A 16,229-nucleotide genomic window follows, 5' to 3' on the forward strand; every position below is an offset into this window, starting at 1 on the left:
AAAAAAAAAACAGACATGTCTGTAATCAATACAGAGGGCGTGTACGAGTTTGTTTCCTTAGCTGAATTTGCTAGGATTATTTTTTGAGTGACTCCTGACAGGTTAACAGTCAACGTTGAGCAACTGTATCAAACGCAGTGTGTACTAATACATCACTTTTTTAATTTGGTCAAAATATGCGTCATTTCTAAGGATGCGCTCTGAAGCAACGAACAATTGAAATTCTATCTATTCTGCATAATCTCAGTGACTCAGCGAGGAAGGTATAAAGAGGAGGATACAAGGTACTTTTAGAAGAAGCTTCTTAGTCGACCAACAATCAGCTGCCACACTGACCTTTGTTACTATTAACATTATTCTGAGGACTACTATGCGACATGACACTTCCTAATGTCATTAAATGCCTTATTATTTGAAAGGCACAATACGATAATGTTGTGTTTAGAGAGTCTCTTTAAATTTAAATGTACTGTACACCTGATCAAATAATACATTTGGCCGAAAGCCGCGAACACGCAAAACATTTGAGGCGATGTTACAAAACGGAGATTTAAATATTATGTTCCTTAACACGAACGTCCCTGGTTCTGCTGCATCCTCATCGGACCAAGAAAATAAAAGCGTCGATAACTTTAAGAACAACTATCTTGACGATTATCCGAAGAAAAACGCTGAGATCCTTAGCGGGCAGTATGGCGTTAACTTGCTCCTGGTTGGCATATCGCTGATGTTGGCGCTTTCTAACAGCGAAAGCCAGGTGGATAAGAAGGATGTCCTGGCGTTTCTTGTCGCCGTTATGTTAGTACAACTTTTCTGGATGCTCTGGTACATTGTAAAGAAAAAGAAGCACGAGTGTCCTGCTCCGGAAAAGGATATCCATGCTGGGACAAGCTGGTTAAGAGGTTTGGATTTCTTTTATTTGTTTATTAATGTAGTTGTTTTGTGGCGGTTAATTTATTTATCCATGTTATTATCTTGCGCCATTTTATCCCTGTAACAAGTGGCTAAGTATAGTTTTTAGTTTTGGGCTATTTTAAAAGAAACAGAAAATGCATTTCAGTTGAAAACTTTCAAGATTTCACAGCAAAAACAACACTAACCAGAAATATGTAATATAATTTTTTTTCAAATGAAATTTTGCGGCATACACAATTAATTTAAACACTCACATCATCCCCATCGTGTTCCGTCTTAGTACAAAATGGGTCATTTTTAACTTAGCAGGCCGTCGCAAACTCCATTACTTGAAGTTTTGAAAGAATATAAAATTAACAGAAACGGATCATAAACATTGATTTTATAACCAGTGAACATTGCAGATTTTAGTCAAAATTTCATGCCATCTTTCACCAGACACAATTTCTCAATGAACGCAAAAATAATTAAGGATTATAAAATAGGTAAGGGATTGCATCACATGGAAACGTTGGAAAATAAACACAAGCAACCGAAGAAGTGGAGCGTCAAAATACTTAACTGATGAAGTGAATGAGAATTGACCGATCGGGGTGGGGGGATTAGATTGCTTGCAGGGTCCTGGAACGTAATAGGATAGAAGGCAAAGTTAGATTCCAGTAGTCGTCCCCACAAAGACGGCGGAACAATAATAGACCGAGTAATATACCTATATATAGTTTTAAATAATAATAAAATTATTATTTTATTATCAACTACGAATTATTAAGAGATCAACTAATTTCAAATTCGAACGGCTAAACATTGAGCTGACTGTCATGGATTGCAGTTTGATGACCGTTTACTGCTATCTATCTATCTATCTATCTATCTATCTATCTATCTATCTATCTATCTATCTATCTATCTATCATATTCATTCATTCATTGGTACAGTCATAGTTTATTAATCCATTAATACGCCGGCAGAGCGCCCGTTTCTGTTACCGTGCCTATCTGCACTCACAAATTGAACGCACGTGTAACGTAAATGACTTTTCAAAACGTGCAATAATCGGCAACCAATTCTATTCGACATATACAATATTTATTGATACAAGTGTTGTGACATATGTGCATATGTTTTTTATATAAAAAGCATATTGTATACTCAAACACATTAACATTAATGTTCATGATGTACTGACACGGGAGGTACACATCAGCAGGTAAGAGGGGGGCCGCCACGGCGACGCCCACCTTGCAGTTCCCTGTAGCTTGAGAGTGCAGCCTGGCGCACCAGGGCAAACATTTTATTGTATTTTTTTAATCATGATATGTTTCAGAAAGCTTGCCAAGGCAGCGCTTAAACGTCCGGTTTGTAAAATAATCGATTTATTTTATTGCCATTTTATGTCACAGTATTTATTAACACGCTTGAGATGAATGTATAATTAATAATGACTGTTTTTGCTGTTACATTTTTCAAGGTGGTCTAACGCTGCTAGCGATACTTTCGTTGATTATGGATGCATTTCACATTGGATATTTTATCGGATATGAACAATGCTTGTCACCGGTGATTGGAGTTTTCCCGGCGGTTCACGCAGTTCATACAATATCCCAGGTAAGGAGCAAAGGACGATCGCGATTTAGCTGTCCTAAACCTCCGTGGTGCTGCGCGAAATACAATGGACACTCTTAGCAGATACAAAAGTCCACTTAGGAAGTGAGCTGCAATGCGAAGTATCAACAACACCGACTTGTCATTGTGCCCTGAACCATGTCGTTTGATGCCGAGTCACTGGCGTGCTCTGCTCGAACTTCATGTCTTAGTCTCGCAAATGCAATAGGAGTGCCGTCGGTAAAGAATGGGCTTCCTTACTGAAGCAGTTCTGCTTATTAATATGTGAAGTGAGCATTATGTGCTCAACCATATTTTACTAATTAGTAAAAGGACAGACAGCAAATGAATGTTGACTTCGGCAAACTACATCTGGCAATAGCAGTTCTATAAGTTATGTTCCACTTTTTAAAACAAAATGCTTATTGTTCTGTAAATACCTTTATAGATTGTGCTGAAATCAGAACAATTATGCACATCCTTTTAATTTTAAAATGATCACATGCTTTTATAAAATAAAATATTATTTGTTAATCTATTTTTCACAAAACTCTTTTGCAATAGGTATACTTCATATGGGTTCATGTTAAGGATATAATCAAGACCTATGAAAATTTTGAAAGGTATGTGCTGTTTTCTAATATGAAATTTCACTCAGAAGCAATAACTTTGCTACTGTACATTTATGTAAATAATTTTTAATAACCGTTGCAATTTGTAAAAAAAAGTGTCGAAAATTTCTAGATAGATATACTGCAGCTGCTTATAAGTAAACCCAAAAGATTTATTGTTTGTAAATTGTAATTGTAAATTACCGATCATAACTATATTGGATTGTACATTTATCTATAAACCTAAATGCCATCAGCAGTTCAGTTTCTGCCAAATGCTTTTTCAAAACCCAAATATAAAGATAAAGGCTGTTATAATAAATGGCCAAAAAGAGAGAGAACAAACTTCTACTTGATAGTGTTTTCTTCTTACATATTTATTTATTTATTTATTTATTTATTAACTAAAATGCTTTGGAGAGTAACATTTTACATGTGTAAATTTTAAAATTCATCTTACAGGTTTGGCGTTATTCACGCAGTCTTTACAAACTTACTTTTGTGGTGCAATGGTGTCGTGACAGAGGCAGATCATGTTTTGCAAAGTTATCAAAAAAGACAAGTAGATCTTGGCATTGGAAACATGACATTAGGTAAGGAAAACGTAAGCAGCTGATTTAGCAGCACAGCTGTAAAGAGAACATGTGGGGTTACCTGATAAAGAAGTAATCACTAGTAGCACAGTCCTGTTCTCACAGGGCACAAGGACATTTATTGTTTTCTTATATTATGTGGCTGCAATATTTGATCTCTAAGCAAGAGCTAAAAAGAGAGAGAGAACACACAATAAATGTCTGATATATTATGACATTCTAATGAACAATTTACATCAAACTCATTTATAAATCGATTTTATCTTTATCATGTGCAGAATTTTATAACCTATTTTATATCTTTTTTGTTTTAAAAAAAATCTGTTTAAAATTACACTTGATTTTTATTTTTAAAATTGAGATGTCCATTACTTTTCACACACACTAGATGCTCTTTATAAATGAAATGACTGAATATAATTTCATATATGACATTTTTTATTAGACTATTTGTGCTCTTACTCAGAGTGAATACCACATTGTACTTTTTGACTGTCTTGTTTCTTTTTTTTAATAATCATTGAGTTGCGTGTAGCTTGATGATGCCATCATCAGTTCTAATGCCTAAGACCAGGATCATTTCTCAGCCTGGACACTGTCTGCGGGATGTTTCCATTTTTTGCATTTCCTAAATGCATCGGCATTAGGCTAAGTGGCTGTGAAAACTGATCTTTTATGAGTGGTAATGTGTGAGCAAGTGTTCAATGCAGTGTTTACCCATTGCTGCTGGTCTAGGCTTCGGTTATGTTGGTCTAGGCAGATAAAGTAAATGGACAGATGGATGAACTATCGAAACGTAATCAGTAAATAGAGTATGAATTATAGAGAAACAATGAAGGAATTGGGTCTTTTCAGTTTATGCAAGCAGACATAAAGAGGTGTCATGACAGAAGTGTTAAAAGTCAAGAATACAAAAGTACAGTGGATGTCAGGTGTAATTTTAAAATAACTTTCTCAAGGAGAACACAGGAACATAGACGGAAACTGGATAAGGGCAAACAGTAAAAAAAAATTCTATTGATATGTTAAACACTGTAGCAGAAAAATGTTCTTTGTGAATCTTCAAATCTTTGACTTGATAATTTGCAAAAGTAAAATGAACAGGGAAGGAAGACCTCTGTAGGGATTAATAGCCTGTTCTCATAACATCTACTCTTATGCTCTTATATTTTAATAGTTGGAGCATGCATAGGCAGTTAAGTGTCTTGCTCAAGATCACATAAGTCAGTCAGAGAAGATGACTGAACCAGCAAATTTGTGGTTTAAAGTTCAACTTTCTAGCAACTCTTTCGCACTCCACATTTGCTAGTTATTTGCTCTTGAGATGTACAGTAGTTGGTGTTACTGCATGAATTAGTAAATCTGCCAGGGATAATAAAATTACCTAGCCTTTAAAATTTAAAGGCATGTTTTATATAATTTAAATAGCCACAAAAAAAGTGCAATATTCTACTTATTAAGTATTCTCTGAACTTGTTTGGACAGTGTATTTCTTGTAGAGACTTAGGCACAGTGTAATTTTTCGTTAGCCCAAATGTTATAAGTAATACTCACAGCAGGGTATTAATGTCAAGCTGTTTGATTGCATTCTTTTTCTATGATATGTTATCCTTAGAGAATAAAGCAATTTCATCTGAATGGAGTCTTTGGTCTTTCCGGGTGACAAGGATAAGTCCTTAATCGGCACACTGATTGCAAAGTAGAAAGACGTTTAGAAGTTAACCTTATTTTATAGGTTATTTTTCCTGTCTATTCAGCAAATCTTTTTAGTATCCTTACGGAATGTGAAAAGAAAGTGCTTTTTTAGCCAGTTTGTAATATGGCACTTGATGCCCAGTGCAAAGGAAAAAGCAAACCGTATTTATAAATTTCATTTAAGTGAAGGTTTAGTTAATTGGTTTCATATTAACATTTCAATTAAGGTTTAAATTAAGTTCAATGGTGGTGTGCTTAACAGCATTCCAGCGTATGATTAGCAATACTGTTGTTGCTTCCAGATGCAGTTTTATAATTCTGCTATGAGTGATGCAACATAGGATAGTTGTTTTTTTACACACTGTGTGCTTCAGCACTTGGCGGCCCCACTCTGCAAGTTTGTGTGGTCTACCACTTTGTAGCTGAGCTGTTGTTGTTCCTAGACACTTTGACTTCATAATAATATCAGTTGACCAGGGCAAATCTAGCAGAGCAAAAATTTCACATACTGAGTTGTGGCAAAGGTGGCATCCTATGATAGTGCCACATTTAAAGTCACTGAGCTCTTCAGTATGACCCAATCTACTGCCAATGCTTGTCTATGGAGTTTGCATGGCTATGTTCTTAGTGTGGCTGAAACACTGGAACTCAGTAGTTTGGAGATGCATCCACGTACTTTTGGCCAATAGTGTATAAACCATGGTGTGTATCTTATCAAATAAGAAGAATATTTTAAAATAAAAGTAAATGACTTAAAAAAATACTGTAACAACAATTGTAATAATGGTGTAATAACTGCAGTGTATTTGTGTTTTTATAGTTCGGGTAGGGTTGCTGTGGATAGATGTGTATCATTATGGATCTAGCATCCTTATTTCAAACTCCACAGACAGTCATAGTCCATGCAGAGTATGCTTGTGCTCTAGAATGTCTTGTTGGATTTCCTCTCAGATCTCCAAAGACTCACTGGTATAGTTAATTGGTGACCCTAAATTTGCCCTAGAGTGAGTGGGTAGGTGGGTGTGTGTCCTGCAATGGATTGGTACATTGTTCAAGTTTGGTTTCAGCCTTATGTCTAGAGCTGATGGGATAGGATCCCATCTCCTGCAACCCTAAATTAGATTATGTGAGTTTGAAAATAAACTGTTCATGTGTGTTTGGAGTAGTTGTGTTTAACAATAAGCAAATAAAATGTCATAGAAATTTGGATTTACATGCCATTTCAGCTTGAGAGACATGATGAAGCTAAAGGATTCCTCCTCTGACTAGACACTGTTGACACAGATTTTAACTGAATATAATACCATAGTGTTATTTCTGTTTTGAGCATGATTCATTTGTAATACATTATTCATCTAGGGTATTTTCTAAAAACAATTAATCTTAGTAAAGAGAAGATTTATGGCGCATGTATGTAACATTCAAATAACTTTTCTGAATTTCTCCAAACCCTTCTTACCCCACCACTTTATGAGTGAGTAAAATGTGCTACTTTGTTAACCTTGCCCCAAAGTAGTCTACAAAAAGAATCACAAGTCAACTGAAAAACATTCGAATGATGTTGCTCTCATTAGAGAGTGATGTTTTTAGTCCTTCAGTAAGTTGAAATAAAGTTGTGAAAAGCTGTAGGTAGTAAACAGAACATACTTTAATAGATAGATAAATAGATAGATAGATAGATAGATAGATAGATAGATAGATAGATAGATAGATAGATAGATAGATAGATAGATAGATAGATAGATAGATACTTTATTAATCCCAAGGGGAAATTCACAATAATAATATTTAATATGCCATTAAGAGAGATTATGTAAATAAGCACAGAATTGGACACCTATTATTTGTAACACAAAATAAAACCATATTTTTCTAGAAGAAAAGCTTGTTCTTTTTTCCATAAATGCAGAGCATTGGTTTTTACTAAGGCATTTGGGAACAGCGACAAAAAGCCAATGTGGAAAGAGACAGGAAAGAAAATAAACGTGCACATTACATCCTAACTACTCTCTTTTCAGAAATTCAGGCTGCACCAGGACTGTCTGGTAGCATTTTATATATTGTTCATATAAATTTTTAACTTATATAATGTTATTTTGTCACTGTCTTTAAATCAATGATTAGTAAATTAATTCCAGTTTTATTAAAAACTCCCACACTCCCTAAGATAGTGCACACTTCTCATATATATATGGAATATGTCAAGTATTATGAAGAGCTAGCAAAGTCTCTTAATTAGAAATTGATGGGCAAAATAAAATTACTATATAAAGCCTGGTATGCACCCTTTGATCTAGGATCAGGAATCTTGACATTTCTAACCTTCGCCCTTCCTTCCTTCCTTCCTCTTCTTAACTGGGCAGAGGTACACCTGCTCCAGCAACAATGGTCTGTAAAATTGTGCACATTACAATCACAGCACAGCAACCCTAAGGTGAAGACCTGACAATTTATGAAGACAGCAAAAGTGCAGTTTCCATATAGTTCTGCCTATACCCATCCCTTGCATGCCATCAGGCTGTGGGTTTGCTTGTGTACTTATTAAATTGTTTTTTGGCTGCTCTCTGAGAATTAGTTGCACGTGTCAAGAGGTATGCATGCCAGGGATACCTGCTATCACCCAGTAGCCACCTACTGCCAAACTTGCCGTTTCTTTCATTTTGACACACTGTTAAATTGGCCCATGGAAGACACAGTGGGAACTCTCAGGCTGTTTGGCACAATACCTGTGAAAAGTCTTTAGTAGTAGCAGATGACCTTTACAGTGGATGTGACTCCACGAGGCTGCAAGTTTGAACGGGTATCAGTTACAGTCCACTGAATTAATTTAAATAATGTTCAAGTGTTGGGTTCATGAGATGACGGGCACAGACGGGCCTTGAATTCAATAGATATTGTCCTGAGTATTTTTTTTTTCTTTTTTTTTATTGCAGCCATACAGTCTCTACCAAACATACTAAACCCAAATTCATGTCTTTCCCTTTCTTTCTCACAATAAACAACCTCAGCACAGAAAATGACTCATTAAAAAAAAGTGCAACCTTAGAACACAAATTCTTCTAAACTTTTAAAGAACATAGAAAAACTATCAGCTTAAAAATTTGTATTGTTAACAGTTTAAAATATTTAAAGTAACATAATTTGTCTGTAAAATATAATTGCACAATATTAGTGCATTTTATCATGAAAATGACATAAACTCAAGTGTAAACTGTAGTATTCTACATGTTCAGAGACTGTCGTGACATGAATTTTATGTATTCCGTGTCTGTCTCCACTGCTCGTGCAAGAGGTAAACAGCTTAAAAAGCACTTAGTGATTAACAAGCGAGTCGGAGAGCATGCGGATTATAAAGGATTTAATGTGATACTTTACACATCTAGTTACAATGGATTTTGAGGAACATTTTTAAATTAATGATCAGTCTTAACATGGAGTGTAAAATGTTCTTAGAGTAATAATACCTTTGAAAAAAAACACAACTCTTAAAAAGCTGGGAAGTATATCAAGAGCACATTATCCACCAATGCATTGATTTTCTTACCTTGTTGTACACTTCTAGATATTGAGGAATCAGTGTCTATCCTGGCAACGTTGGGCTACAGATTAACAAATAATGTGAATTACATATGGTTAACATTTTTCAAGTTTTCCTTGAACATATACTGTACACATTCTTCTTGTGATTTCTGGATCTCTGATTATGAATTCAAATATATTTTTGTCTTCTTTTTATCTTTTTCAGGTAATAGAGAACCTTACTGTAATTGCACCACAAAAGCCTGCACTATTTTCCTGCACAGTCTGTACTATCTTTATCCATTCAACATTGAGTACCACATTTTTGTGTCTGTTATACTTTTTGTTATGTGGAAGAACATTGGCCGCACCATTGAATATCAAAGAAAAATAAAAGTTGTGATAAGGATTGCTGGCCTTATCGTTGGCCCAGTGATGGGACTAATTGCATTTTCAAGTTCAATTGGAGTGCTGGTGATGTATATCATCCAGGTGGGAGACTCAGTTGAAGCTAGAGAGTCTGCACTCAATATGTTTTATTGCTATGGTATTATTATTTTATTTTTTATGTGTACAGCAGGGAGCATTGGCCTGCTGATCTACAGATCTGATAATGCACCAATGGACTATTCAAAGATACCTTCAAGAAAACTAGATTCTGAACTTCTGTTTATCACGGCTACTGGTTCATGGCTTATGTCATGGTGCAGTATAATATCAGTTATATCCACAAGCACTTCTCCAAAGTACAGATGGACTAGTTTTTTTTATTCTCTGCTACTTATTTTTGAAAAGTACATTCAGAACCTTTTCATTATTGAATCCCTCCATCGAAAAGCTGATAATAATGAAGATGAAACAGATGGACCAATAACAGAGATATTTTCTGTTTCGGGAGGCTTGTCTCTTTCGACAAACATTTCTTTGGCTCCTTCATTCTCTGGCATAATCAATGCAGCATTTGAAAGCCAGGAACGAGAATGTGCCTCTGTGAACAGTGATGAAGAAAATAAAAAACAGGAGCATATCCAAAATAATAGGCTCTCAGAAGAATCCATTTCACTTCCCCAGAAGTCGACACAAAAGCTAAACAAGAAGAGGAAAATTGTAAAGAACATTGCAATATTTCTGTTTATGTGCAACATATCAGTAAGAAAGCCATTTTTTACTTTTTAATGATTTAAATCATAAGCACAGAAAAATAAGAATCAGTGTTAAGGATAAGTTTGGTATTTTTTAAGTCAAGGTTATTTCTTCACAATCATGATCTATACTATTTTGCCACATAAAATTGTGTTTTACAGTGAAGCATTTTTGGAAATTCTCAGAATATCTTGCAATGGGGCTAAAGGTATCAGGGTCCATACGTGAGTGATAAAGTCTTAAAACTTACCAAATATGTGAACCTTAAAGCAGCAAATGTTTAGGTGTAGGAAAATATACCATCAGCGTGTATTTGTGTGATAATAAAAAGAAAGGAAACTAGAAATGATTATTTTATCACAGATTTTTGGAACTATTTTTCTTGTGGTAAGAATACATTTCCTGTTCACTTGTCTGCTCACAGTCACCATCGTGGGTGTGACAACCCCAACAAGCCCCAGCACCAAGTTATATTCTGCTTATTATTCTGTATTTGCTTCTGCTGTTCTGTTTCTTCAGCAGTTAAGTTCTGCCGTGGCTTGTAACAACATACAGACGTATAATTACTTTTCTTTACTGGTCCCAATGTTTTGTCCATTACATTCTGTGTTGTTATTTTACATAGCCTACAAAATGAGATTCAGGCCAAGTGACAACACAGTTGAAGGAGCACATGAGTATCATTATATTTTTTACAATTAAAAAATACCTGAAGTGAACTTCCACTGCATTTTCCTTTTAATAAAAGCCTTAGAAAGAACCAGGCCACATGCATGTCGCAGTTTATGTGGTGTGCTGTGCCACATTATGCATGATAAAAATACTCAGAAATGAAAAAGGCAGAGTGTATGATAGAGCAGATTAATGCACCCCAAATCCACTATCGACTTTTTTAATGCTTGATGAATCGGTCTTAATGAGGATATGGCAATAAACGAACTGATGATGATATGTTTGAGTGAGTAAACTCACTGACAGGTAGTCGTACAAATCAATACACTGGGAAAAAATAAAAAACTCATTCAGACCCTGGTGCTGTGAGGCAGGTATGACAGCCATGAGCTACCCTTCTGCCTATGCCTATCTGTATTGGTCTTTCTGATCTTCAGCCTGGTTAAACTTAGGTGAATTGAAATTGCTATATTGGCTAAATTGTGTGTGTATATGTGTGTGCGTGTGTGTGTTTGTTTGCCCTGTGATGGACTGGTACCCTGTCCGGGTGTTGTTCTTGGCTTGCTTGTTTGCTGGCATAGGCTCCAGCTGCTCTGTGAGCCTAACCAAGATAAGTGGGTTAGGAAGGTGGATGGATATATGCCTGCAGCATCTATTTACTTCTTGTTAATTGACTGCATGCTATGTGCACACCCTCTCCCACTGAAGCACTTACATACATTATCAGTCCCTTGGCAGCAGGCAGTAACTTTGCGAAAGAAAAAAGCATCTCTGTATTGAAATAAAATAGTGATTGTAAGTGTACCCTTTACAGTTATCATTGTCTAGTAATTTACAGAACAAAGACGTCAATTCGTGTCTGGGCATCAATATTCAATGTCAATAAAAGAGCTTAGCAATTACTTTCTGATGTGAATCTACAGCCCTGGGGCTGAAAGGGTGCAATGGAGGAAGACAGTCAGGGTAGCTGGTGATGTGAAATGCACAGCCGTTCTTCTTTTAAATGGGTGAATCTCACGTCACTGGGTTGCTTTTTGCATTTTTACCATTTTAAAACAAAATGGTTATGCTGTTTTGCAATATGTGTGTAATCTTAAAACAAATCAATACTTGATAACATTTTTGGATATATTCGGTAAGTTTTAAGGCTCTTCTTTATAATAGGACCCTGGTATCCATAAGGTCCATTATTAAATGTACGAATGGGCTAGTTATTTTTAAAATTTGTGAAATATGTGTCAATTTAAGAAACAATTTCATGTGGCAAACTAATACATACAATGATTGTCAAGAAATAACTTTGAATTGAAAAATGCCAATCTTATCCTTTGAGGCATTTTAAATTTCACTCCTTTCGTGAATACTGTTTTATAATGAACACCATTTCAAACCACATTAGATATACAATACAAAACAAAATTAAGATACTTCACGTTACAAAATCACTGAATACACTCTACCCAAAAATAATTAAACCCTGTTTATTTTTGAGGAAAAATTAATAAAGTGAAAAGTATATGCACCCACCTTACTTAAGGCCCTACCCCAGGGCCTCAGAATGGAAAAGCATTTGAAAGTAGAGCTGGAAGAGACATAAAAGATAGAACATGAAAGCATGATGCGTTTCCGTACTAACTGTTACTCGTTTCTCAAAGCTGAAATCTGCTATTGAGAGAGGTTTTATCATTACCAAAACAGTTTTGTTGATCCCTGACATTTTCCAGTATCACTTAGTATGATTCAGTTAAGTTTTTAATGCATCTTTCCACCCTCTTTTTTTCCAAGTTAATAGATTTTTATTAAGAAAGTTAGTCATCTGAACGTCTTGAAACTGAAAATTTAGAATATCAGTCCCATTTAAAAATGTCTGTTTTGTGTATATAATAATTAACAAAGCTAATTAATTAAAGGCAAACATATATTGAAATAATCCCATTTTACAGAGGCCTTATAGGTCTTCTGGAGGTGTACATTCAGAAAGTTATTTGTGACAAATGCTTTACAATTATTATTTGATTTTATTCATGCTTACATACACTTATGTAATGGATATATTTTATGCATTATAATGTAAATTTACTAACCTTTTTCTGCAACCATTAAAAAAGTTCATTCCATGCCCAAAAATAAGAAGGATGATTTACTTTGGAAGGGTTTTGTGGTGATCCTATTCTAAAATATAGATTCTTTTATTACCATGCCCAAATTCTTTATTATGTAGACCCAAACCCAATTCTTGCCCTTTAATCCTTGATCTCACTCATCTGAAAAGGAGACACAGCTCGCAGTTGCAATGCATTTGAACCTGGGACTGTGTTCTGACTTCACCTAGAATTGACGGCTACTGTGCTTCAGTCTCGCTATTGGAGGGCATCTCCTCCTATTTCTTAAAGTCCTGGTGATAAGACAGAGCAAAATAAGGCAAGCAGGAGAGTATTATTATTATTAGTCATTATAGATTTAACATTCTTAAAGTGTCAAAAGCAGAAGCAAAGCAAACGAATGTGACAAAACACCATATGACCTGGATGTTTCAGCAGTTGCTATAGACAATGGGTGTATTGGTGTTCAGTCTCTTAAAGTTACATTGCTGCAACTCATTCATGTCATGGCATAAGTCTCCGTGACTTTGTTCTTCCTGCTACTCATTGATCCTACATGTTCTTGAAGCTACCAAATTTTTAAAGCTTGTCAGTGCTATGGAAATACTACTAGCCCCTTTCTGTCCAATGTCTAATTGTCATACAATATAAATACAAGTTTTTGAATTAAAGACCCCCAGTGGTTCAAGGGATGCGCATTTTATGGATGCAGTTAGTTCAGAAAATGACCATTTTACCATTTTGAAATTTTTAAATTCTTCTTGCTTGACTGCCCTTTTGCAGCAGCAAGTTTATTCTTTGAAGGAGCATTTATTGGCAAAATTCCCCAACATTCTTTTTGCAGCAAATATTCTGTGTCCATGGGTGACCTTGTTCACCAGATATTTTCCTGGAAATGGACTTTTTTGCTGGCTTAGATGAACTTTTTTTTCCAGTCCCCATGTTGCTTTGCAAAGCCAGAGACATGACATGACAGAGTTGTAGCAGCCAGGCACAGAACTTTCATGCATGCATACCATTACCATACATCTTTTGGGCACATTTTACATTGCTGCCAGATCTGTGTGATATCACTACTCCAGCTGGATTTGCACCCTGCATTGATTAATACAAAAAAAAAAACAGTATTTTCATTTGAGGGGTACATTAGCTTACCATAATGAGAATATTATGAAAATACTTTATTGCTCTGCATAGATTTCTTTTACATTGTATGTTCTCTGCTGGATTAAGCACATTATGCTCTTCTTTATGTACAACAGATCAGGTAGTGAATGACAGGCACAGGTCCCTGAGTATATAACTCTGATCTCTCTTATCACAGTATCTCTAGGTGTTTTGGTACATACTGTACCAAATATTATCTTCCGGTACTCTAAAGCTCAAACAGGGAATTTCCAATACGATGTAATACAAACTGATATTTTAGTCCCAGCACTGTGTTCAGGGTCCATATAAAGAAAGAGGGTAGGAGCTGATTGCATGCACAATTAGCCATGTGCCATGGCATCTAGTTAAAACAATTCTTAATGAAACTCAACACATTCCCGATTCTGAAAACACATGAGACCCTGTGAAATAATAATAACTAAATATTATTATTAATATTTAGAAGAAGTTTCTGTTTTTGTGACGAAATAAAAAAAGGCAAAGTATCTGCATAGACTGGAAACAAAAATGATGTGATATCTGCATCGGCTGTAATTGTGAAGATACCTGGCACTTTTTTCTTGCATCAGTAAGATGAAAAGGCCTGGTAAATAGTAATACATATTTCATTAATATTATTATTATTCCACGGCTTTTAAGGTTTGTTTTTTCTCTGTGCCACATCACAGCTCCTTCCCTTATAAGAAGTTGGTGCATGGCTGCCAGGACTTCAAGATTGGCTTGCCCTTGTGGCAGTTTGAGGCTGTTTTCTATATTTTGCTTATGGTTATTGCTCTGTCTGTGTCTTTTGTTTTTAAGGTAAGGTTGACATAGTTGTTAGCACTACTGGCCCATAACTCAGATCATATTTTATCCACAATAATCTGTCCAGCATAGTTGAGAGTCTCATTCCTAGACCATGGGGCACTGAAAACACCATTGCATCATTATAATCCACTCCAACCGAGTCCAGTTACTACTTCCTCATTGACTTTAATGCATTTAGCCAGGTTTGGTGAAGTTCCCAAACATTTCTGTGATTTCACTGAACTCACCGCAAAGTGAGCTCAATGGGGTTCGCTCTTCACTAATTGCAAGATTTACTGTTTACAAAGACTTCCTATATTATGTGGTTTAGACAACCTGATACAACAGATACATAGAAGCAAAAATTCACATTGGAAGAAAAACTTACAGTTTAAATATTCTTAGCTTTTTATCATTGTTGAATACGTTTTTACATCTTTAAAGCTCTTAAACTCCCCTACAGAACTACAAGGTTCAGCTCAAATATATTTTTTTGTAATCAGATAGATCACAACATTTTATCATTTTTATAATATTTACAATTTTTTTAAATAATTTTAAAATTAATTATTTGCAACATATTCATGTGGAAGTTATAGCACTTAGTTTCAAATGCTACATCTTCTGATATTATTATTCATTTTCAAGTGGTCAGATAGTACTTTACAACCGTACCTTTAATAACTGGATCTACAAAACAGATGGACAGATAAATTATTTAAAAATTATATATATACATACACAGTATATAAATGAGAAATGTTGAGTAGACAGCCAAGATATTAGCTACTTATTTTTAATTAATTATTTTACTTTTCCTTTAGTTATGGATCCTGGCAGCATTTGGATGTCGCCCACAATATGATAATGGACTGGAAGAAAACACATTTGGCTTCTCAGCATGGAGTACAGTAGTTAATATTGCAATGCCATTAAATCTGTTCTATCGCATGCATTCAGTTGCTTCACTTTTTGAGGTGTTTGTAAAAGTTTAAATGGGAATAGAAACACAAATTAAATTATGTAAGTTATATGATTTTAATATAAAAATCTGATTTTATCATTTTAATACATGTATTACAATGTATATATTAATGAAGAAAAATGGATTAATGGATTTCTTTATATTTCAAAATGTATGTTCTGTCCCATTTTTTTTTATAGAGAAATGCATTTCTATAACTTTTATTTGGTATCATTAGAATATAAATTTATTGTTGGGGTTATGAATGGCAAATAAAACACACTGATTGGGTGTAGCACTTTTAACTGATTGTTATGAGGGTAAACTGCTGCCTACCTCTGTCTAATCCAAATAATGCACCAAATCTTCTAGACTGTGGTTAAAACAAAATGGACAAACATTTTTTAATTATAAAATGCCAAAGATTTTGAATAGTCATTTCATTATTTTGCTTAA

General features: G+C 35.0%; 1 protein-coding gene across 1 annotated transcript; it reads left to right on the plus strand.

Moving 5' to 3' along the window:
• The first annotated feature begins 109 nt into the window (after nt 1–109).
• otop1 (otopetrin 1) lies at nt 110–15,857 on the plus strand. Its single transcript, XM_039751486.1, has 6 exons — nt 110–902; nt 2,385–2,521; nt 3,083–3,141; nt 3,592–3,722; nt 9,163–10,085; nt 15,634–15,857. The coding sequence occupies exons 1-6, from the start codon at nt 533–535 to the stop codon at nt 15,802–15,804; spliced, it is 1,791 nt and encodes a 596-aa protein (XP_039607420.1). The 5' UTR covers nt 110–532; the 3' UTR covers nt 15,805–15,857.
• Nucleotides 15,858–16,229: the final 372 nt, after the last annotated feature.

The sequence above is a fragment of the Polypterus senegalus genome, chromosome 4 (assembly GCF_016835505.1).
Source record: "Polypterus senegalus isolate Bchr_013 chromosome 4, ASM1683550v1, whole genome shotgun sequence".
NCBI lineage: Eukaryota > Metazoa > Chordata > Cladistia > Polypteriformes > Polypteridae > Polypterus > Polypterus senegalus.

What these genes read in the sequence shown, in the direction of transcription:
- otop1 (XM_039751486.1), top strand. Translation starts at nt 533, where the DNA reads ATGTTACAAAACGGAGATTTAAATATTATGTTCCTTAACACGAACGTC. An exon ending in TGGGACAAGCTGGTTAAGAG is followed by an intron (nt 903 to 2,384) that starts GTTTGGATTTCT and finishes ACATTTTTCAAG; the next exon opens with GTGGTCTAACGCTGCTAGCG. An exon ending in TGTTTATGTGCAACATATCA is followed by an intron (nt 10,086 to 15,633) that starts GTAAGAAAGCCA and finishes CTTTTCCTTTAG; the next exon opens with TTATGGATCCTGGCAGCATT.